General features: G+C 37.5%; 3 protein-coding genes across 5 annotated transcripts; 2 read left to right on the top strand and 1 right to left on the bottom strand.

Annotated features, from left to right (window-relative positions):
• Positions 1-69: 69 nt before the first annotated feature.
• On the top strand, positions 70-14,450 carry LOC105452592 (sodium- and chloride-dependent transporter XTRP3). Its single transcript, XM_011693851.1, has 12 exons — positions 70-1,544; positions 5,534-5,766; positions 6,717-6,737; positions 6,979-7,200; positions 7,319-7,429; positions 7,544-7,785; positions 8,278-8,428; positions 8,519-8,720; positions 8,806-8,965; positions 9,061-9,223; positions 10,568-10,768; positions 13,953-14,450. Exons 1-12 carry the CDS (start codon positions 1,304-1,306, stop codon positions 14,103-14,105), a joined length of 2,100 nt encoding a protein of 699 aa, XP_011692153.1. The 5' UTR covers positions 70-1,303; the 3' UTR covers positions 14,106-14,450.
• A 364-nt stretch (positions 14,451-14,814) lies between these two features.
• LOC105452590 (fatty acid 2-hydroxylase) lies at positions 14,815-23,391 on the top strand. 3 transcript variants are annotated; one of them, XM_011693849.1, is made up of 7 exons: positions 14,815-14,958; positions 20,685-21,158; positions 21,951-22,176; positions 22,290-22,456; positions 22,537-22,663; positions 22,756-22,875; positions 22,933-23,391. In XM_011693849.1, the coding sequence occupies exons 2-7, from the start codon at positions 20,805-20,807 to the stop codon at positions 23,016-23,018; spliced, it is 1,080 nt and encodes a 359-aa protein (XP_011692151.1). In that variant the 5' UTR covers positions 14,815-14,958; positions 20,685-20,804; the 3' UTR covers positions 23,019-23,391. The 3 variants fall into 3 exon arrangements, with proteins under 3 accessions (XP_011692151.1, XP_011692149.1, XP_011692150.1); XM_011693847.1 differs by lacking the exon at positions 14,815-14,958 and adding an exon at positions 18,156-19,712; XM_011693848.1 differs by lacking the exon at positions 14,815-14,958 and adding an exon at positions 20,459-20,479.
• LOC105452591 (NF-kappa-B inhibitor-interacting Ras-like protein) lies at positions 23,300-24,641 on the bottom strand. Its single transcript, XM_011693850.1, has 2 exons — positions 24,253-24,641; positions 23,300-24,145 (listed from the first exon to the last, which is right to left on the bottom strand). The coding sequence occupies exons 1-2, from the start codon at positions 24,349-24,351 to the stop codon at positions 23,636-23,638; spliced, it is 609 nt and encodes a 202-aa protein (XP_011692152.1). The 5' UTR covers positions 24,352-24,641; the 3' UTR covers positions 23,300-23,635.
• Positions 24,642-25,662: the final 1,021 nt, after the last annotated feature.

Here is a 25,662-nt window from a genome sequence, read left to right as displayed (position 1 = left end):
GAAGCTCCCAGAAATTAGAGAGTCTCGTCCCTCTTTCTTTCATCCTTTTCTCTCTGTCTTTCTCTCTCTCTCTCTCTCTCTCTCTCTGTCTTCTTTCTCCGTCTCTCTTTCTCGCTCTTTTTTCTCCTTCTCTCTAACGCTCTCCCTCATTTCGGTATCTCGCTTCCGCGCGGAGGATCGATCGATATTTCGTCCCGACAGCGGCTATTAACGACACGCGTACTTTCATTCGCTCCCTCTCTCACCCCGTTTTTCACGCTACGATTGCTTCCAAACGTAAAAAAACGTTAGGTGCGCCGCGATCCCCTCGCGACACGCTGCTGATCGTTTCTTCCTATCAATGTCAAATAAGCGCGTACTGAAAACCCGCGTCATCCCTCAAACCCCGTCGACCGTCAATATCCTTCGACAGGCGGGAGGACTGTAGCACGTGACCCACGGATTCCCTCGTAACGTCGCGTCAGCCGGCGCTCGATTTTTATCGGGTCACCTACGTGCCACCCACTCGGTTTCGCGAATAGGTCCTAGCCTATCCTATGACGTATCCTTCCTTGTACCTCGCACCTTTGCCATCCTGCCGCAGCCCGTTCCGCGTACGCGGCCGCGTATGCGTCCACAAACAGTCAATAAGAAGTACCATCGGGACACACACGTATCAGAAAGGGACGAACTCGGATAAGAGACCATTCCTTACGTCATAGAGGAGGAGTGTAATATATTTAAGAAAAAAAAAAATTGTTACCGATTACTTTTCGCGGAGGGAAAAGCCCGATCTCGGTATTTTTTTTCGGACGCGATAGTGCGGGCGCTGTTGAATTACGAAATAGAATAGTGAAGAGATAACTACTGTTGCTGCTATTGTTGTTATTGTTATTAACGTTATTGTTATCCCCGTTATTGCTATACGTAACCGCCCGCTCGTCCGCTTGTCCGCTGAAATCGACGAACAGCGCGGCGGTGGTAGAGTGATATAGTGGTATCGGTATAAGGAGTTCGCGAAGCTCGCGCGAAGGTACACGTGTTTCTGCCAAATCATATCGATAATTGACAGGGAAGGAGATTCGGGTGTGTTCGTGTGTTGTGTGCATATGTGCGTACGTGTGTGTGCACGAGAAAAAGGAAATTATCGGACGCAGGCAGGAAGTGGAGAGGAGAAGTGGTACCGCGCGGAAGTCGCGCCGGTGCGAGCTTGGCAAACAAACAAACACGAAGAGTGTATTAAAGATCTCAATTAAGTTACACCATCTCGCCGGGAGGAGCGGTCGATTCCTTTGTGTACACCCATCGAGGACCCCACGGGAGAATGGTAGCCGAGACCGGAAGAAATGGGCACGAGCTGGCTCCCTTGAACAACCACCGCCAACCCGTCCATCACAATGTGACGATCGTGGCGACGGGAAGTCAAAATGTTGGCCAGGATACGAAGGAGGACAACAGGGCGGCATGGAGCGGGAAGATGCAATTCTTTCTCAGTATTATCGGATACAGCGTCGGCCTGGGCAATATCTGGAGGTTTCCTTATCTGTGCCAACAGAACGGAGGTGGTGAGTGTCAGTAGGGCCGGGCGCGCAGATATAAGGGTGTAAAATTACCAGCGTTAAATGTATACGATAAAATTCGAACCAATTTGTTTATAAATGTAGAGCATGGATATATATATATATATATAATTTTAACGTATATCATCCGCTTGGTGTGTGTTACCGGTAAGCTGTGTGTGTTTTTATTTTTACGACCTTCGTGCAGCAGGCGGCACCTCGGGGTGTTCTTGAACCATGTGCGTGTCGACGGGTATCTAGGTAAACTCCACTTTCTCATGTGTATATACGCGCACATCTATAATGTCTACATGTATTACAGAGATATACATATCTCTCATGCAGCAACCACGTTGATGCAGCGCGTCAAGCTGCAGCGCGTTTTTTTTTCACGTATAAACGCTGTAAAATACAGCGACAGTGTCTATACCGCTTGCAAGATTATATTTGCCTAAGAAAAGCATTGATGATAAATATAGTATCGAAAATGTTATCGTAATGAAATTACGAATTCTGTGAAATTAGAAGGTTGTTAAATTTCTGCATACACGTTAATAAGATCGAAATCTTGAGAATTAATCGTCGTTAATAAGATCAAAATTGTTGAGAATTTTATGTCATACTTGTCTAATATAGATTTTCTTTTCGATCGTTTACTTACCTTCCGAGAAGACTATACGATACGCGGAAAAAAATTTGAATAATGCGTCAGGTTTCCGAAAAGTGCATAAAATTTGTTTATTCGAATTATTTACATCGGGCTACTTGATATATACGACAGGTGTTGACGCACGTCAAACGTATGTATGCCGTAAAGTTGCATGCGGCAATTGGAAATAGTTTTTGCAACTTACGGCCGTCATCGGTCTCGACCGATGTCGGATGTAAAGCGAAAAAGAGCAAGGACAAGGCTGCTCGATATGAGGGCAGTGGAGCCGGCATAAGCGCATGGCTATACTAGTCAACGACTATTTTCAGGTATCCCACAGTTCCACCGCCGAGGTTAAATATAACTGCGACGAAATATTTCGCGTGCTCCCGCGTCCTTAGAGACGCATTTTCCTATCGATCAATTTCAGGGACGTTATAATATTACGCGCCCGGCAGATATTACAAAACTTTCGTAATAAATCGCGCTTACTATCGAATCAGCTGAAGATACCATTTCTCTCTTTCGCTCATCTTTTTTCATTTTTCTTCGGAGTTTTCATTTAATATACTGATATACACAATAAAGCACTTACTGGCACCCCCCCCCCCGCGGCAAACTGAAAAATTAATTTAGTATACCGAATCTCTCAAGTTTTGCGGTGTTATAACTCACGACGAATGGTTTAACCGCGCCCGCGACTCATTCAAGTTTCATTAACTCTTCAGTTCCGTTCGAATTTATTTGACCCAGTTCTATTTTTAAAACACGGTACCTCTAAATGGCGTTGAGATTCAAATATTTTTTACTTTTACTCTCCACCGGTGTTTTATTTTTACAAACAAATATCGTGTATCAAGTCGTCTTCTTATTGTGATAAATTATTTTCTTCTAACAGATTTTTGTAATAAGTCGTGACTTCGCTTTAATTAGCCGTTCCTCGATTATTCTACGTTTAATCGAGAGACGACGGCGAGGGCATTTGCTTTACGTCGCTAGCGTATCATCTTTTTATTAAAAGCACTTTTTTGCGTGGTAACGTAGCGATATATGTACCTATAATGAAAGGTATACTCGCGCAAGAGTCTATAGACTCTTCGTCGCCACATAAAAGTGGAAGTTAATCAATCTTCTCGAGAGGAAACATGAGCGTTGCATTTATAATCACATCGTTTTACGTATGTTGTAAAAAAAAAATGCGTTACAGAAATATTAGAAATCCGTGTAATTTGGATATATTATATCAATATTCGATGCGTTAGAAATATCGCGACAAATGAAATAAAATAATACCGAGTCGACACGCGAAGGAAACATATGTTATTCATCGAGATAAAGTTTGTTCAAGGTTTCACCTGATTTAATTCAACGTAACGTCGAAGGGTCGACCAAATGCAAATACCATAGATATAAAGTATCAATAATGTAGCGTTCTGTTTAGTGAAATATGAGTGAGGCGTATATGTGCGACATCGTAACGCTGCAAATTAACGAGGGAAAATTCAAACAGATTTTACGCGGGGCGCGAATTTTTCGAGCGGAAAATACCGCGGCGCGCGTTAGAACCTGCAGTGTGTGAAATTTCACCCGTCTATCTTGAATTATTTTAAGCTCGCCATTTCGGCGGAGGCAGCCCTTCTTATCAATCACGCGGGCACACGGCTATTTAACATACGTCTATTTTCGCGGAGGTAGGTCACGAGAGAGGTGCACGAGGGTGGGCCCTCGCGTGATTATGACGCCGGAGTTTATGCACGCCGAAATCATATCGGTTACTATCCGACAACTGCGCAGATCGAGTTTCCAATTACCAGATTATCGTGCCGCTCTAACGTCTCTACCTCGGTTTCGCCGGTAGGGTAATACCTTCGCCCGAAAGTACCAGGCACCCCACTTGCGAGCGAGATCCCGAATTAAATAGCGCCGTGATTTCGCCCGGATTCAATTTCGGACGCTGATATAGATAACACGCGATACCGGTCGTAGATCTATATTCTTCGAAAGGCGATTATAGATTTGAGACGAGAGAAATCCAAAGGCTTCTACTTACTCTTTTTTTTTGGAGTGAAATTTCACTCTAAAGAGTGAAAATACTGCCACTCAAGTAGCCGAGTGACAATATTTTCGCTCTTTTGGAGTGAGATTTCACTCTTTTGGAGTGAGATTCACTCTAGAAAATTTAGAGAGTACAACTACTTGGATTAATTGTTTTGTTATATATAATTAAAAAACCGTTTGCTAAATTTATAAATCTGCCGAACCTCGTTAATTGCTGATTGACGTTTAATTGTTACACCGGCGCAGCCACTGACGCAAAAAATTACGCAAGACCACTGTCGATTGAATTTCACGATTTTCAGCCGCACGTGGATTACGCACGTCTTTAGGCTAAACGAGCCGGAGGCTCGGCTTTCAATGGAAATTTCCTCGTTGCGCCTCGTAACGCGTCCGCGTCCGCGTCCGCGTCGCCGAACGCCCATCAATCGATCCATACTACTGTGTGTATAACAGAAAACACGCGACCGCCTAACATCTGCCGCTGTGGTTCGCGGCTCTATATAACGTAATAGCGCGGCTTTAAACACAGAGAGCTTGGGTTACGGGCCATTTAGGTGTTAAACGACGCGTCAATTACCGCAACATCGTGTTATTAGAAAGCTCCTGTGAGGACCTGCGTGTCTGCGAATGCAATCGCGCACGATCGAAATCGATTATCCACTCCATTTCTTCGCACGTTTCAATTTCTTCGGAGCTGTTACTCATCAAATTTTCGCAACCTTTATTTCTGCCAATATAGTAGATAGTAAAGCAAATATATAACGTTAAAATTTAAGAGATTCCAATCAGAATATAGAATTAATCAGCTATACTGGACTTAAAAAACGTTACTGTTGCTGTACGCAACTGCATTGCTTGTACGCATCTCTTAACGTTCTCCAACCCGCGATTTTAGAGTTCTAATTTGTATATGAATACCAAAAAAGTCGCCGAGTGTGGTAGAGTGGCTGAACGGGTTAGGACTTAGGTTACACGATCAATACAAGGCGCTCCAGCTCTCTGTATACGACCGCGAAACTAGACATCTATAAAGGCAAAGGGAGAGAAGACCTAGTTAGGGGCCGGGAACGCAAAAAAACGGATGAGATGATATTGTGACGTAGAAAATAATTGAAACGAAAATATCTGTATTTAACTCAATTAATAGGCAAACTAAGAGACGTGCAATCAAAAAATTACGATTTGATTAAAAAAATTATATTTATATACAAATATTAAATTACAGAATTTCCGGTGAAATTTTGATATCAGGTGTCTGTATAACGCCAAAAACCTGCGAATGTTTTAGGTGCCTTCCTCATTCCTTTTTTCGTGATGCTCATCCTGGAGGGTGTACCCCTCTTCCTGATCGAGCTGGGTCTCGGACAACGTATGCGGCAGGGTGCCCTGGGCGTTTGGAACACAATACACCCTTGGCTAGGCGGCATAGGGATCGCGTCGTGTATAGTGACGTTTTTCGTTGCGCTTTACTACAACGTAATTATTACCTGGTGCGTCTACTACCTCTTCAACTCGCTCGAGGTAAGCAGATCGATAAGGTTCGTAGCACCGCGATTGACGCGACAGTAATCTACGTCGAGACGTCTTAAGTGACTCCCTTCTCCGCTATTCCGCAGTTTAGACTTAAATAGTTAATGAAAGACGTTGCTTATATGAAGTGTTTAAAACTGCCAGTACTTCCAATAAAAATTACATCTCTATTAAAGGTACTATAGAGACTCAACCATAAAAAAAAAATTGCAAAGGAGAAAAATTAAGAAATTTTTTAGCAAAAATTAAAAAGATTTTAGTATTTAATATTTACTAATTAAAATTTTTTATAAGCGATATTTAAATGATTATATAGCAATAATCAAAATGTACAGAATATTACATTTAAATATAGTTTAATGGCGTCCTCGTAAATATATGCTAAACTGGAGATCAAACCTCAAAACACTACTCGCTGTTTTATGATTTATGCATATGCCTGTGATATTGATATTGTGTATAATAATCGATGTGTTTATTACCACATCAATATTGCACATATCGTAACGATTTTTTAAGCAATAAAAACTTTTATATTAAGGTTTTTAACTCATATCTAAAAGCACAGTACTGTTCTTTTATGTTACCCTTAGTCTAAACTAAAATTGTTTTACACGTACAAAGTGTAAAACTTTTATACAAAGCATTTTTACGAGTTGATGCTAGAAGCCGATAACAAAACTGTAATTTTTCACCTTTTTTTCGTTTTTGGCATAAAGTCGTTTGGGTTACATTATCATTTATACTATACAAAATTGTAGGAAAGAATTTTAAAATCTGTAAAGGCAGTTAGAAAAATACTTGTTAAAAAAAATAATCGATGCATTTAATCGAAGCATTCGATAAAATAGACGACCTTATAGGATTCCCTTAATATTTTCCGTAATTTTGTCAACTATTAATGATATATTATATATCTTTTTTTTTTGTTCATGTTTCAGGCTGTCACGATCAAATTTGGCGTAAGTATGTCAATTTTTTGTAAATAATTAGCAATTTTGCATTGTATCGTTACAGTAGAGACATTATTATACATAAATTGCATGAGGGAGCTATAATATGTAAATCTCGTCACACAATGTCGCTCTCTCAATTCAGCGCTCAAAGTGCAGCTTCGGCTTTTGAGCTTTTACAACGCAATAACAGTGTGCCCGTTAAAGCCTGTATATTGAACATCTATTTGTATATTCTGACGCAATTTAGGAATCACTGCCGTGGGCAAGATGCCCGGAATTGGACGGGAAACCGGTGGAGGAATGTGTCAGGAGTTCGGAGACCGCGTATTTTTGGTACAGGACGACTTTGGACGCGGCACCGTCCATCGATGACGGCCAAGGTCTCAAATGGTGGATCGTACTCTGCCTCTTGCTCAGCTGGATCGTTGTGTTTTTCATCGTCATGAAGGGAATACAGTCGTCCGGCAAAGTAAGCTCAAGATAGATCAAAATCGATTTCTTCGATATACGTCCGTATTATCTAATATTAGAATTAATTGAAGAGATTGCCATTCTTCCGTTATTCAACGAACCGTCCTTTCTTCCAGGTGGTATACTTCACGTCCATGTTCCCATATCTCGTGCTGACCATCTTTTTCATCCGCGGAATAACGTTGAAGGGTGCGAGCGCCGGGCTGGCGCACATGTACACGCCAAAGGTGACGATCGATTCCGATCCGCGGTTGACCTTATTGAAGAAAAAACATTGCGAGCGAGCGAAACGCCGGGCGTTTAGATGTGACATTTGCTTTACCTTTTTTTTTCCGTTCAAGGTCGAGAAATTGTTGGAACCCATGGTCTGGCTTGACGCGGCGACCCAGGTCTTCTATAGCTTCGGGTTGGCGTTCGGCTCCCTGATCGCGTTCGGCAGCTACAATACGCCCAACAACAACTGCGTGAGGGACGTGATCCTGGTGAGCGTGTGCAACGCGTTTACTGCCATTTACGCGAGCGTTGTCATTTTCGCCATTTTGGGGTTCAAGGCAATGTCAAACGTGGACAAGTGCGTCGTCAGGTAATGCGACCGCAAGCGCGGCCATCGTTTCTAAAATCGCCAACGCGAGGAGGGTAGTGAGAAAAGAATCGTCCACGGCTGCGGAGATATGTCTTTAAACGACCATATGACAGCTGTTGCCACTTGTTCGGGATAGAAGACACGCGTGTCGACGCTTTTTTACAATTGTATTATATTATCAATGCATAGTAATAACGCATGTCGGCAGAGGTCTTAATTAAATTAAATTGTATAAAAGAGAAAGTTACATTAATAACGTATAGCACTTTGTGTTAATAATACTTGAAATTGAACTGCAAAAATCGATCGCATTATTAATGTACACTTAATAGCCGCGGTTTAATTTAATTAGACTGCAAGTGTCAGACGTGTCGATGATTCAGCATTTAGAAACGGGAGGGATCGAGTCACAAACGGGACGGGATGGGATATACTGATCGTTGACGAAGAACAGGGGGACACAGAAGATATGTTAAATCGTTTTTATTTTAGCGCGAGTGACATCCTGATACAGCATGGGTTGTTGGCTAATTCGACCCCGTTCAAGGATCTCGAGGACTACGAACACTTTATAAGTTCCTCCGCCTACAACTCCTCCGCTCTCGCCATAAAAGAGTGTAGTCTCAGCAAGGAATTGGACAACGTGAGCGATGATACTCCAACTTACGAATTACGTTAGGCGTCGTACGCTCATGAAATAATTAATTAATGTGATAATCCTTTTCGCACATAGGCCGCCGAGGGCACCGGACTGGCTTTCATCATATTCACGCAGGCGATCGTCGAATTGCCGGGCGCGCCGTTTTGGTCTTGCATCTTCTTCATGATGCTCCTCGCCCTCGGTCTGGGCTCGCAAATCGGACTACTCGAGGGTATGCTCTGCGTAATCTTCGACATTGATCTCTTCAAGAGAATAAAGAAGCAATACATGACAGGTGAGCGCGATTCGTCGATCTGTCGTCAAAGAAAAATCCACTGGTAAAAACATATCCGTTTTAATCGAGTCACTTGCGACTGCAGGAGTTGTCTGCGTCATATGCTTTTTCATGGGGCTCATCTTCTGTACCGGCGCTGGGGAATACTGGCTGAAGATGTTTGACAGCTTCGCCGGCACTATCGGGCTCGTTATAGTCGCCCTGATGGAAATGCTCTCCGTGATCTGCGTGTACGGCCACGAAAAGTAAGTCGAGCGTTCCGTGATTTGGGGCTCTCCTCTTTCCAAGTGAAGAAGTGAAATCGATTAACGGGATTAATCGCGCGAATGTATCTGTGCAGATTTACGAAGGACATCGAAGAGATGACCGGATATAAACCTGGACCTTACTGGCAAATCACGTGGCGATTTCTCGCTCCTGTAATAATGGTCGGCATCCTTCTGTGTAGCGTCATTTCCATGTTCATCAAGAAACCGCAATACTCGGCATGGAATGCGACAACGGTGAGATTATGCACTAAATTATATAATCAAAAGGTTTTAAGCAGAATGACTGACGATGAGTTATAAACTCAACAAGTTTTATAACATAAATCTTTGTCTATATATAGGAACGCACGATAACTATTTTGTATCTCAACTCTTAAAATTAAAAATCTTTAATTTTGGACGTACGGAAATATGGACATTTAACGTGACATTTTTACTATTATATGACTGACTTTTATATATTTTATATTGTGACCATAATTGATAAAGAGCGCCTATATATTTGTTATTGTTGACATTGCGAGTCTTGGGATGATGCTATCCGGAAACCTCACCCACTTGTTACGTTACTCGTTACGACTGCGTTCAAGTTTGACTCTCCTATCAAACCTGACTGAGATTTTTAATATTGAAGATGGCCCCAAGTCTAGGCCGAAACGTCTAAATATATATATTGCAATGGTTTATTGATATTAATTTATCTTTTTTACAAAATACTGCGCAATAATTACTTCGCCGATTCCCACTAGCCGAAGATATTTCAAATGTTGATTAAATCTAGAAATCTTTTGATTAATTGTTTATTATTAATTTTTTATTTGTTAATTTACCTAATCTAATGTAATCTTATGTTTTTTCTAAGAATGGTAAAATAACACATATATTTTTTTATAATTAAAATAAGTGTAATATGTAATTAATTAGTAATTACAAACTATAATAACAAAAGTATTATATTAGTAATGATACCTAATTTTATTTTTATGCATATAACAAAGGTATAGTTTTAGGTAATAGTAAATAATGTCCATGTTAATTAATATTTGTGTATGCTTTTTACTTGGAATTAATTTACCTAAATCTATCTACTTTGGACTAATTCAATTTTAATCATAAAAGCAAAATATAATTGTTACCTTACCATTTTTAGGAATGAGATAAGGATTAGACTAGATTAAGCGAATTAACAACAAGTTAAAAGTTAATATTAATTAACGTTAATATTATTTATTATTACATATCTTTATTATGACGTTACATACCTTTATTATACGTATAACTTTATTGTATTGTTAAAATAAATGTGGTTAGTAATACTTTTGTTACTACATAGTAGTTTTTACGAGTTACAAGCAGAATCGCTTTTTAATTTAAGACTTGAGACACAAAACAGTTTTTGTGCGTTATTAAAGATAATGACTTTAAGTCATAAATAAAACAAATCTTAAGATTTTAAGCCATTTCATTCTGCCATTCTGCTTAGGGACCAGATATATACATAATCTTTTATACAATTTTATCTTTTGTATAATCGTATCGTTATTATTTTAATTCATAATATTTCCGTTCTGCTTTCAGGGTGAGACAGTGCCCACGAGTTATCCTGGCTGGGTGCTGGGCATCGCCGTCGTCATCATTCTCGCGGGTATCGCTCCGATTCCGATCGTTTTCCTTTTACGTCGGTTCCAATTGGTGAAACTCGACGTGGACATACATCAAGGCAGTATTCGACGTATCGATACCACTGTTTCTACCAAGGAGATGATGGGCGACGTTGATGTGAGTAGCACAGCTTGTCGGTTGCGATCGTAACCCATATATAATTTATACGTAGAAACCCAATGGGTTACTTTGAAAGTTTGTGTAGCAAATGGAAGTTCACGCGGAGGAAAATACCGTCCGCGAAAGTAACGTTTTGTGGCTTGTGATGGAATGTGTGTAAAGTTCGCGACGACAGACGGTCCATTGGACGACTCGAAGATAAACGAACGCACGTTACCTCTTCCCCTTTTCAGCTAATTGTTTAGTATAAGATGAGTAGCGTTATTCCTTCCCCCAAAATAATTGTTTCGTAACCAAGTAGCGTACTGTACCTCTCCCGAGACACAGTCCGTTCGAACGGAGTATAGCTTAATTAACGCACCACGGGCTAACGTATTATATGTCATGCCGTTTGATCAGCAGCGTGGCCTTGCGCGAATAAAAAAAAAACAGACGCGTAAAACACGCGATGTTGCTTATGTCAATTCTTCCAAGTTGTTGCGCAAGCCGTTCCTCATGGTGAGCCAATTAAGCGTGCGTACGTGACGTCACTTTAGGTCACTCACAATTGAACGTACAATCTGCAGTTGTAGATAAGCATCCATTCTGTCTGTGGTAACGTCGATTACTCGACACCTCCGTAACTACCCGTTACACGTGAGTTCGCAGTATAGCAATTTTTGAGAATGCATCCTCTCTGAATGTTACTCCTAGTGCATTCATCCCGTGTCACACGTGTAGCACGTGTCAGCGTACAGGCATGTCATCGTGTTTCTAGTTTCTGTCTCCTTCTGACTTTCCATCTCCCCCTTTTTACCGCGATAAATTGTCTCATCCAGTCTCCTGATTTTCTATCTCCCCCTTTTATACGATAAATCGTACTCATCCAGTTTGAAAATCGCGATTAATTTAAACTGCACGATTTAATAAATTAAAGAATGCCGACTCTTTTAAATAAATCTAATACGCTCCTCGCGACAAAATATATCATCATCCATCATCCACAGAATGCATGATTAGATTCCAAAGTAAAGTAAGATGGACAAACTTTCAAAAAATAAAAGAAATACAATAATATTAAAATCTTTGCCGGAATTATTTTTCACAAAAACAATTTACGCTAATATAAAATATTTTAAATTTAAAATACGTCTGTTTATATATTTTTCAATTTACGTCAAATATATCGTATTTAATATAGCCTCATCTTATATTTTCAAATCAATGAAATTTATGATCGACACAGAAATTAATACAAATTAATTCTGCAAATTGCACAGTAGAGAAATAATTGTGGTTAACTAAATCCTAGTTAACTGAAAGAAACGTATTTTGCCAAGCGTTCTGCAACAAATTTCTTTGACAGAGAGGCAACAAATGTGATGCGCCATTCGTTAATTAAATTGATGTTTGCAAAATGGCAAGAGAAATGTAACAAAACTTGCTGCTTATAAAATCGCAGCAAATCTTGCGTCAAAAACCGTACAAGATTTGCTGACATGATCTAACAGCAAATAGATGGCAAAAACCGAAAAAGAATATCCACGGCACAATATGTCAGCAAATATCGAGCAAAAGCTTGCTTTACGTAACTCAATTATCTGACTTTTTTTTTAATATCACTAAATACCTTTAAATACAGCATTTAAATAAAGCATTTTTTTAGTTTTCATATATAATTAAATGATTTGAAAACCATTTATTTCAAGAAAAACATATACATATATAGTGTGAATCTCACGCTGCACCGAATCTGAAACTCCAAAGAATCGAGCGCAACACCTCATTTCAATTATAATATATTCATCATTTCAAATATAATTTAATATATTCCCACACAGGTATATTAAATTATAATTAATTTAAATTCTATATATTATATTATTAATTGTAATTATTATTATATATTAAATAATATGTTAATTTAGAAAAATTTATTTCAATAATAAATTGAACTATAGACCATGTAAGAGAATAACATTAAATTCGAAAAGCGGAAATATAAGACGACCATTTAAAGATATTTAAAGATACTTAAAGGTATTATTTAAATGGCTTAAATATATGTCTGATAATAATTGTCTGTGAATTACGCGAAAATGAGCTAAGTAATCATTGTGTAATCATTGTGTAATCAAATGCGCAAAAAAAAGTTTTGCTCAAGATTGTTGACGTCGTATTGTGCCATGCATATTTTTGCTCGGTTTTTGTCATCTGTTTGTTGTTAAATTATTCCAATAGAATTTGCACGGTTTTTGGCGCTATTTTGCTCTCATTTTATGAGCAGCAAGTTTTGCAAGCAAAACATCAGCATAATGACGAGGACACAGATGGCATCGATTTTGATATAAAATTCTGATTAAATTTTCTGCCAATTTGCAAGCTATCATTTTGCTATTAGGGACATATTTATATAAGTCAAATTATTGCTATAAAAAATTATGAAATATAAACACTTCATGAATGCAATAAATCAGCATGCTTGCTTTTGGTAAGTATGTGTCCCGTCCCGAAATTTGATTCAGTTAGCATGTCAAACATGACAGTCCACAATTCCCATCAGGATTCACGTTATGCTTCACCAGGAATGAAGCTTCACCAGAAACGCTCGTGTATGTATAGGACAGTACAATTGATCGGTTGAGAATTGTAAGTGGTCTGTCAACTATTAAATTATGCATTTATACAGATCGCGTTCTAAAGTCCTTGTTCAGCTAGTCTTTTCATCATGCGGAAATAAGAAAGCAAACAGCTTAGAAGTTAGAAGCTATTTACGATTCCTCGATCGAGTGAGTTAAAAGTTTATAACTCTTGGGAATCGGAAGCTCATAAATAGCTTCTGTTTAGAGGCACGTGCTATTTGTTTTTTTTATTCTTATGTGGTGATGAATGCGGAAGCTGAACAGAAGTTTATGCAAAATCTAGATAACTTATGATACTGAACCTTTCGATTTTTGGCAAGGCCTTATACGATCTTGGTGATTGAAATTGAAACAGCTCCTCTTTTTACATGCGGTTTTCAGATTTGAATAGATAATTCTTACTACTTGCAAGTCTGCAAACTGCGATTAAAAAGAGTAATTATTTTCACGCTGTACTTTTATTTCAAAAGTCAAGATTGCGGCCTCTAAATCTCTTAGCTGATTTAATTCACAGTTTAATAAATATATATGTAACATGTTATGAATTTTCTAATTTTCAGCTCGACGAATATCACGATCGACTCGAAGACTTCCCGGAAGAAGACGAGGACATTAATAGCGATGATGATACGAATGCCGCACCGTCTATGAATAAAATGGCTAACAAAGCGATGAAGGGTAGGGCTTTTAAAATGGAAGTGATGAACTTTTAAAAACAGCATAATCAGCGAGACCTCTTTCGGTTGTTCACGAGCAGTAAACGGTGATGTCAGATTATACATATATAACGACCTAAATTGGTTTAATTACGATCAGAATTTGTGGTGTAAATTTATTCTCTGTATTATTACATAAGGTATATCCATGCATAAACAAAATATTTATTTTGTTTTAGAGTTATTAATTAACAGAAAATTAGATCTTAAGAAAGAATATACCCAGATAGCCAAACTTGCCAAGAGCACGTATTATAAATGTGTTGCATATTATGTTAGTAGAATTATAGCCAAGCATAATTTGCTGTTTTCATTGTTTAATAAAAATGTATTGGAAAACAAGCAGGTCTTTCATCATAACATGCTAGAAAAAATGCTATAAAAATTCAATAGAAATTGCTGGCATTAAAAGAACAAAATTTGAGCATTTACGTATTAGCATAGTACAGCAGCAAAAAGTAAGTACATAAACTGAAATTGAGAATGACATTAACACCAAGACGTGTTAGCAGATTGTTATTAGAAACCAAGCTTACTTGCAAGCAAATCGTAACAGCAGAAACGTAGCAGAAATCGTGCTGTTGTCTGAAGTAATAAAAAAAATATGGCAGAAACGTATAGCACGATTTGTTATCATAAAATAAAGTTACGTCGTGACAGCACATTGTGCATGATTTCTGTTATATTTCTGCCGCTAGTATCTAACATGTCAGGTTGTATTTTTGCCATATTTTTGATATAACTTTGCGAAAGTACATCGTGCATGATTTCTGCTGTGTTTCTGTGCTCTACAATCGTGATTGAATTTACCGGGATACTGCTGGCATACTGCTAGCATTTTGTTGTCTGGGTATATATAAAATATTATACTTTATACACATATATGTATATACATATATATATTTATGTTTATAATTATATATAAATTCGTTATATATATATATATATATATATATAAATAATCTTACCATGATTTTTGATCATTTCTGATTTGAAAGATTGTAGATTTGAAGAATTTATTTACACCAATTCTGAAATATCAAATTTTATTTTAAATCTTTACATTTGACGTAAAGATTTAAAAAAAATTAGTCCTTATATATCTATAATTATCGATATCTCAGGACGCTGTGCGTCTTTAAAATCGAATATATTGAGCAAATGGACAACAAATGAACAGCGAGCACTCGAAGTTATTTAAAACTCTTTCTAATGTATCCCGATAACGAGCGAGTCGCATCGAACGCGAATCGAACGCTAATAATAATGTACCGCGTTCGAGGCGATAAAATTTCTAGAATTTAAAACGTGGGAAGATTCGCGTTCGCTTATTGTTCGCTTGCCCGAAAAGTAGGATGCGTCGATCGTTCGTCTCGTGTATATATATATATATATATATATACGTAAACCTTTGCGTTAAATGGATATAGGGTAAATCACGAATAATTCACCAATAAATCGAGCTCAATTTGTCGGATCGCGACGCCACTAAAAGCAATATGTAATACGGAAATACATTTTAGAGGTGTAGCGCAAAAGAACGACCAATTTGCGTCACGACGGTTCGGTGTTCAAGCTTTACCGTCGTTGTATCACACTTCCAGATAAAATCGCGAATCATCAGGTGGATTACGGCTAGACTATGTATAGCGGACTATAAAAAAAAAAGTAGCGAAGAGAATAGAACGTTCTGGCTTTTTAGTATCGCGTGATATGGAGACGATCGGACATGGGATCCTTGATTTCGTCCGTGTCAATTCGATTTTAATTAAACGCGATTTTTTTAAAAATAGATCAGTAGTTTTGATCTACGGAAGAGTGTGAGACGGTCGGAGAGACTAGACAATAAAATTCAACGGTAGTGTCGAATTGTTAGCCAAACGTAGCTGATTTGTTTACTGCTTTCTATATGGTCCCGGTGTAATATGTGTACTTTCGATTCCTCCGAGGTTCTACCTTCCGCATGTCACGAATTGATGAATTGATTACGCAGATCAGAATTGATCGATTTTGCTTCCAAAAATATTCCACAAAGAAATAGACGTTCAGGCACTAAATGAATTAATTTTCTTTAATTTAAATGGATTTCAGCAAGTTCACTTAGTAATTAGCATTAACAGAAAATTACCTTCTACTTTTAGAAGACGAAAAAGAGATGTGTTAATCTGTATTTATATTACATTACAAGCACATTTATAAGTGTATGATATGTGCTTACAATTAGACTTGAAAAACATAAACTTTTATACGTATGTATATAATACAATCTAAGAAAATACGTATATATTTTTACATATTTGATTAAAACAAAAAATTAATTATTTCTGTATCCCTCATAGAGAGAGAGAGATGGAAGGGAAACACGATCGATTGGATCTGCATTATCTAATAATTCTAATACGTTCGGCGTTCAGTTCGGCAAACGATTAAAAATGCATAAATAACGTTTTTATAATTGATAATTGATGGAATTGTATGTTGCGTAAGAAAGAGTAACTGTAACCCTACTGATTCTAAGTCGTCATAAAAATCATTTTTTATTTCTATACGCAGTTATCGTTAACTGCATGATATCTACCGGAAACTGCGGATTAATTTAACTACTGTATAGGAAATGTCAGAGATGACACCTCAGATTTCTTTAATGTTTTTAATTTTGCCAAGGAAAACGAAACGTCTTGTTAATTTTGCGCGGAGCCATTGTGACATTTCGATAAAATATTACCGGTGCAGGATATGCTGGTAGATTAAACTTGGCATTGTGTTGCATGAGAGATCCCTCGCGCTCATTTATAGAAATGATGCGCGCGGAAGCGCCTGACGCTCTATTGCGAAGATTGAACAGATTTTTCTTTCGGGAAGCCCCCTCTCGCGCGGGGCGCTCAGCATCGTTTGGCTGGTCCAGCTATTTTGGGTACGGAAATATTATATGCCGATTTTTCGCGCTATATAGGACGGATGATCAACGGTGTGGTCGCGGTATGCCAAACCCACCTTCCCCTCACTCCCTAAGTTTTCGTCCGTGAGATACAATGTGATGATACATATTGATGTAAAAACGCCGGTCGAATAACCGTAATGTCAATAATAGAGAAAATTACGGGAAAAAAATCGTCGCGTTCGCCATCGTCGTACAAAGGTATTCCCCTCGTATGTGTTTATATACGCGCAGGGATGCGATCCAAGCCACGCGGGAGAAACGCCACCCATTGATCATCCTCTGTCTCATTTATATTGTATATACTTTAAACTCCGATCGATTAATCGCACGAATCAGCTTGGCACGTACGCAGTACCGGGATTAATTCACCGCGACAGAAGGTCAAATTAGTGATTGGTACTGTGCGCGAGCGGGCGCGTCACCAGGCCTGCGCCGAGATTGCAACGGAGTTGATACTATAACGGAGTTGAGTGTATTATGTAAAATAGGAGCGATCGGGAGATCATTATATTAATGACATTACGAATTCGATGCGTAACGAATGCGTAACGCGTGTGTGCCATTTGTAAATAATAACTCGTGGCGTTACGCCACACAAATCGCATCTAAATTGATACCTCGTGAGATACCTATTTTTCGAATCGCTTAGAATATAGTGACGACGCATACATCCGTATATCTGTTTACTTTCTTCCCTATTTTCTAAAAGCATACTGTCCTCTTCGCGCACGAAGGACGCTAGCTTTACCTACTAGTTATATAGACATTTACGTTAGAACGGGACATAACTAGACCGTTGCGCAAATTATTCTTTTTTTCTACAAATATGAGTTGATAAGCGATAATTACCCATCGTTTCGAAAAAATTCGAGATAACGTCGGCTAAATGTAAAATAGGCGACGCAGTATTGCGAGTTTTTGTTAAACGCTATTATTCACATATTTACATTTTAAAGTCATATACCGTCCGTGGTCGTCCTGCATCATCCCAGATGTGAAAAGATTACATCGCGTTTGTATTATTAAGTTAATTTTATCATTAATTAATTTAATATATATCATAGCTTTGAACAGTTCGCGTTAAATATAAATAATGTATTTATTATTTTGAAGATCGAATCAAGTTTTTCTTTTTTTTCATCAATATAATCTATTATTTCTTTATTTTATTATGATCAGATCGCGAGAAGTATCAGATATCTAAAATTGTGATGACACATGATTAATTATTATTTAAATTTTATCTACATTATAATTAATTGTCGGAAGTGCCATTAATTTCATTGCAAACATGAATATTGCAAGAAAATTAGAAAATGCAGAAGAAACGATGTTACTTCTCCTCACTATAAAAGAACGTAATAAAATTAATTATTTCTATTTTGTTGAATTTCGATTAAATTTTCGTCATTCAGGAGAGATGGTTTTTATTCTTTCTACTGCTTCGCGAAAAATCGAGAAACTTTATTTTTAATTTTGCGAAACTGAAAAGTATTTTTGTTCACAATCACTATATTGCTTTGAATTTAAAAAATTAATTGTAATATTGATCATTAATCCAAAATATATAGAACATTTCAGATATATCATACTTGAATTTTATGTTTTAGCTCTCGTTTGCAGAATGAATAATTAATTACAATTGAAATTAATCTTAATACAATAATTTCTTAACTCCTATTTTTTTATGTTCCTAAATGTCTTAGAAAACTAATAAAAGTAATTACATTCAACATTAGGTTCAAGGGAACCATTCGAAACAGATCTAACAAACAAGTAAGAAATCTGTATTATGCATGCGTGCGTGCATGCGTGTGTGCATGAGAGAGAAAGAAAGAGAAAGATCCCTCATTACTAATTGTGTCAACTTCTTCCACGTTACTTGTTAAGGATTAAGGAGTATCTGCAATCATGCGACATTCCTTTTTCTTGAAACTCTCCGCGTATGTTTGTAAATTACAAATTATAAACAAAATCGTCCTCCCGACGATTTAACATTTCAAAGATTTAAATACGAAATGGACGAACTGTACAATCATTACATAACAAAATAATAAACTTTGTTAAGATAATCCCTGTAGAAATTTAATACTAAAAAAGGCCAAATAATTACTTCCCAGCAAACACCAAGCATGCAACTTGATCTTTGCTGCGTTATTTTGTTAAAAGTCCTAATAAACAGTGCTTTTAACAAAATAAGTATTAAATAATAATAATTTGGCCTCTTCAGTATTAAATGTCTGGAAGACAAGTCGAAAAAACCCGCAGATGTGTGCGGTTTCACGTTATCAACCGGTTGTTTAACTTTAAATACCGTTTTTGGCCTAGCTTCTTATCGGGCAAAATATTTTAAAAATGGCACCGTTAAACACAGAGAACACTCCTCTACCCGTTTCATTGTCAGTATACATTCGAATTTCGCTTAAGCCGTTTGTGTCCCGACACGCGCTCGGTAATTCCTCGAAGTGATATGTACATATAGTTATATAAAATGATATAATTAATGTTGAATAGTCCTGTCTTAGGTCGCTGAAATTCAGTTACGTGCACTCCTCGAAAAGAAAAAATGAGATTCCCTCTATATACCCAGCAAAATTTTCTTAAGTTACGTGTAAATATATTACGAGAGTTATACGCGCGAGTGTTATACCTTCGTTCGTTAGGTTCGTATACGTAATTGATAACTACTTTAGTGCGACAAGATCGATTTCGATAGTAAATGAGTACTTCCGTATATTGTATTTAACTATTTAATTGCTCGACACACTATGTACGATTTTTGATAGCGCGGGTGCTCAAATTGTAATTTGTCCTCGAACTTGAGCATCGTCGTAATACTTTTAGCGACTGATACTTTAAACATTTACTAGGACACAGTGTACACAAAATTCAAAGCGTTTAAATAAAAGCTTATTTATTGCCGAAAATTGCGTTGTGTTCTATTATCGTTAATGTTTTACATTCCTCTATACAGATGTGGAATTGCATTATACGATGTTACGTAAAAAGGCGTTCGCGTTTGAAATTCTAATACGTATTTTTTAAGGGATTCGCGATTCTACAAAAAGATTTTATTCGAGAGAAACATCCACGTGGACAATACAGAAGTCATAATATCATAAGGACGTCATCTCATAAATATTTATTTATCACTTATAAGTAACAAATAAAGTCATGAATATCATTTGAATTCCGCGTTCTACCTGGACGGTTACAAATTCGTAACGAAAAAGACTCATTTAAATATTATAAAATTTTTAAACCTCAAAGTTTTAATATTTATATATAAAGATTTGAAATTTATTGATATAACTGAACTCAATATTTCTTGATTTTAAGACCTCGACGATTGATTGACTATTTCGCGAACGTATACGTTTATACCTTATCGCACTCAACATTTCGGAATGGATTAGCGTGGCTTCGATGTGTAGGTATACAGATATTACGTATCTCAGTTATGCGATATATAGGTATACAGATATTTCGTATCTTTTCATTACATACATACAAATAGTAATCTTGATTATCGTCGCGATACCACTTTCGGTACGATAGTGTCGCTGTTTACGAGATATAATGCGATCATCGAGCCCTCCCACGTAACATACACGGCAAAATCTTATCTGTTACAGTGAATTACCGAGTCACATAACGTCAGCTATTTAGTAGAATGCACTGGAGTGCACGGTGCGCATCGAGTCTTACATCACGCGCGTAGCTCGTTTCTTTCATTTTTTTTTACGCCTTCCGACATGGCTGCTCGTCGGCGTAAAAACCACGATAGTACTTGTCACTCCGAGAGCCTAGATGGTAACGTTTTTAAAATGAATGACACTGGCGCGGTTCGCGCAAAAGTAACGGAAGATGATCGCGATGGCGACGACACGTCGCGAAGAGAATCGACGGAGTTTCTCGTCAAATATCGCGATCGCGTTTACAATATTTACAATTTCCTGAAAAATCATCCCGGGGGGAAAAACACGCTCATACGTTTCAAGGATCGCGCCATGGATGGCGAGTTAGCAAAATATCCTCATTCTAAGTCCGCCTACTATCTTCTCGAAGAATTCGCTCTGAAACACCAAGAGAGATACAACGAGTGCGAAGTGAGTAATTTATAAATGAGAAATAATGAACATTTATATTTATATTATTTATATTAAACAAAATTATTATATACGCGCACGTTGTATTATATATAATTTATAAATGAGAAGTAATGTGAACATTTATATTATTAAACAAAATTATTATATATACGCACGCTGTATTATATTATATTCGCACATCTGGATGTTAAAGATACTTTAAACAATCAGATTAATAATTTATAATTCGTACTGGATCTTTTTAGTAGATGCAGCTTTATAATTTTATGCGCGCGCCGCGCGTGCCGTGTGAATTAATCTGAATTGTTGAATATATTTTATATTCGATATGTATATATTCTGATTATTTAAATACATTTTTTTCTGTTATGTGCGTATAAAATAACAAATGTAATTCTATTTAAAAACAATCGTGAAAAATAATTAAATTATATACAAAGATATTTTTGTAGTCGTTAAAAATAAAACGATATTCAAACGATTTGCACGTAACATGTCCGATTTATCTAGTAGGATTGGTTTATCTCCGAGTTTATCTCAGTTCTACGAAACGTACATTCACTACGTGCAGATAACAAAATGTTAAGATAAGTCGGTAAAAAACCGCAGATGTGTGGTTTCGCGATATCAGCCGGTTGCTTTTTACGATACTTCACGCTTACAAATAAATGAAAAAAAAAAAAAAATACACATAGGTAAGCTCGAAAGGTAAAGCCAAGATGGTTGCGTGTTAAGTAAATTAACAATAAAAAAAATTATCGTTCACGAAAATTATATGCTTTATTTCAGAATCTAGTAAACTGGGACGCGCCCCTCTTATGGCAGGTGGGCTATATGGGCGATCGATATTGGGAGTGGGTAAATCTACCAGTAGATCGGCCAATTCGATATTTCCAATCGGACATTTTAGAGATACTGTCGATCACGCCGTGGTATATGGTGCCAATCGTTTGGGTACCCATAATTACGTATTTCCTTTATATGGGCTGCGTTTTACATATTTCAACAAACACCGGTAATTCATTATACGGAATTTTTACAGCAAAAAAAACAATAGAGTAATATACATGAAAATGTTTCTAAATATATACTCCATCGTTACGTGTGTTTACGAGCGTTTTCTTTCAGCGATTACAACATCTTTTAAAAGTATCGTACCGTCTGTCGTTCTGGGACTGTTTATCTGGACTGTTGCGGAATATGTCCTTCATCGAAAAGTATTTCATTTTAAACCACCGGATGATTCGAAATGGCTGATTACTCTGCATTTCATGTTCCATGGAAGTCACCACAAGGTGAGATCTTTCCACAGATGCTTTAAATTAAATAGGTATGTATTAATTCTGCCGATTACATGTGAAAGTTGTGTCAATAGGCACCAATGGATGAACGAAGACTGGTATTCCCACCCACGTTCAGTTTATTTGTGATAACAATTCTTTGGCCAGTTTATAAGAGCTTATTTTCTCAGGCTCATTTTGTCGCCGTTGGTAGTATGATAGGTATAGTATTTAAATATTCATAAATTTTATTATATGATATACTGAAAAAAAAATAACTTCGAACATCCATAACTAAATGTATCCACTTATAGGATATTTGTGTTACGATTTAATGCACTATTATTTGCACAATGGCGCGCCGACAGCAGACTCGTATCTATACAAGATGAAAAGAAGACACAACTATCATCATTTTATCCATCACAATCAAGGTAATTAATGCGAATTGCTATTAAAATATACAGCGAACTAATCATTGTTCCTTGCAGGATTTGGAGTTACCAGCGAACTGTGGGATCGAGTATTTAAAACGGCACTAAGTCTGCGAAAATTAAACGAACCTATAAAATGGTGAAGCGGCTCGAAGAAAATGCGACATTCACATTCATTAATAACATTAATTTGTTTTAACATTTTTATTGTACAAATAATAATTTATTATTATTAATATAATCGCAATAACTGTAATTAAAATAAGTACAGTATTGTTTTTACAAGTATTGCGCTTTTATCATAGTTTCAGTACTCTCGAGTGATTTAAGTACATGAATCTTTAGAGAAAGATTCATTCAAACTTTTATATCATATATTTAAGTGATTAAAAGTCTTTAAAATAACAATATAATAATCACAAAGTAAAATTTGATAAATATGTATTTTAGCAGCTTTTAATTTTATTTAATTTGATTAGTTGTATTAAATGGTATATTAAACAAGACTTTGAATTAGTAAAGTTGTTGATATCTTAAGTACATACTATCATGGTTCAAAGTCCATTTATCCCATTTCAAGCCTAATATCACATACTCCACCACAGGGAAATACAATACCATTACTGAGATCTCGAAGCATATTTGCATTGCGGCTTACAGCCATTCATTAAATACATTATACCTGAGTACAAAATTCACGAGGGACCTCGCGCATGCGACTATCTAGATGCGACGTTAATTAAATTTCCAAAGCGAGCCATCACTGCGCCTCGGCCCTGACCGTCTTCCTGCCCATGCTCAATTGCGGAAATGTACTCTTGTTAGCGGGAGGATTCAGCTTGGACGACAGATGCATGAACGCCTCGAACAGGGTGGGTCTATCCATGACGTTCACCTCGTAATGCTTGACCTTCTCCCTGGCGCACCAGTTGGTCGCTTTGCTCACGGTATTCTCTAAGCTACTCAACGCGGCATCGGTCCTGGTCACCCGATTGCCAATCACGATCACAGTTATCTCCTTCTTATCCTTATTCTTGTCGATGTCCTTCTTCAGGGGAAAGAGCACGTCTAGAGATTCCGGCTTGCCGGTGTCGTACACCAGGACGTAACCGTCGGCGAAGCCGAGATAGTGTCGTGGAAGCTGCTGATTATTTACATTGCTCTGCAGAGATTCGAGCCCGGCCGTGTCGTAGAACCTGACCTTCTCCTTTGTGCCCCGATCAGTCTCAATGTTGGCGACGTAGATGTCCTCGATTGTGGGATGAATTTCCTGCGGGTTTGATTGAAAATTTCAGTGATTACAGTTCCTCGAGGTCCCGCGCAAGACGGACGCGCGAGGGGACACCCCCATACATATGACATAACCTAAGCACGTACCGTCTTCGCGTCGATGTTCCCGTAGACGAGCTGCTCCAGCAGGGCGGTCTTACCAACGCCTTTCATCCCGCAAACGACTACCCTCGTGGTCTTCCCCATACCTGGATCTTACGTGCCGACTCTCTCGCGGTGGCGATGACATTAGAGTCGTTTGACACCTAGCGACGGCCGTCCCGTTGCGCCGAGCGTGCGTGGGAACCGTTCGCGCGTGGGAACACACATGCTCACATTGGCCGGCGATAGCGGAACGAGAACGAGGAATAATGAGGACGCGGTATTTCACCGTGAGATAGATGAAGGGAACACGCACGCACCCGCATACGCACGCCAGAGAGAAACGGACATGCCCGTGGTGTTTTTAGTAGTCCACTAGTGACTCTATGTGATACGAAATGTGCATGCGAACTACTTAGTCATTCTACATACATCCCGACGGTCCCGACGGATAACGTGCTGCATGCACGCTTTTTGGTTCTGTTCCGTGCTATGTCCACGATTTTTTGGTTTTACTTATTTGACGTGGTTCGAGTCTGTAACTCTGTGCTTTACAAATGTGTGAAAATTGTAAAAGTTTCTACTGTTCATATTTATCCGTTTCTTATCTTTATTTTATATATATTTATATATATTTTCTTTCTTATTTTCTTTTTTTCTTATCTTTATTTTATATATATATATTTTTTTTTATAAACAAAACTTAATTTTTATTTTAGGAAACGAGTAATTGCAAAACTCATTCTTAAAGATTGCAAAAGAGTTAAATTGAAGAAAATAATACTGCATTCGCACTTTTAATTATTTATAAAATATATTCGATTATATGTTTATTCTTAAAAGAATCTGTACATGTTTGTTGTCTCTTACCCTTTACATTGAAATCTTTATTTGTCCTGTCCCAGTTCCTCGGAAATCGGCTGCTGCGATCAACCTATCACATTTAGAGATACCTATATATTAGAGATATATTTTTAGTCATCGAGTTATTCAATATTGAAGCAAAAATGGCTTTTTACTTCAATGTTGAATAACTCGGTGAAAAAAAATCGTACAACGCTCAACAAAAAAGCAAATTAAAGATAAAGATTCACTCTTTCGAAAGCTGAAAACTGCATTTGCATGCGATTTTTAATTCGCGCCATGGAACTTGTCAAAGTTTGTAAAAAATTTTAAGATTCGTCGGGTCTCCTTTTCTATCAGTCTAACTCCATGAAACATCGTTAGTAAGATCGTTTTCTAAAGTATCGATTTGGAAAGTAGAGATTTCAAGCTGTAAAATGCTTTTTTGATCATCTCGATACGATCATTTTTGACGAAATTACAATCTCTTGAATTTTGCCTATTTTTGGATGGTAGAGTAAGGTGATTTTTTATTTTAGATCGGAAGAGCACACGTCTGAACTCCAGTCACTT

The sequence above is a fragment of the Wasmannia auropunctata genome, unplaced genomic scaffold (genome assembly GCF_000956235.1).
Source record: "Wasmannia auropunctata unplaced genomic scaffold, wasmannia.A_1.0 LD336028.1, whole genome shotgun sequence".
Taxonomy (NCBI): Eukaryota; Metazoa; Arthropoda; class Insecta; order Hymenoptera; family Formicidae; genus Wasmannia; species Wasmannia auropunctata.
The sequence above is the reverse complement of the archived record's forward strand: the minus strand, read 5'-3'. Positions and strand labels throughout refer to the sequence as shown.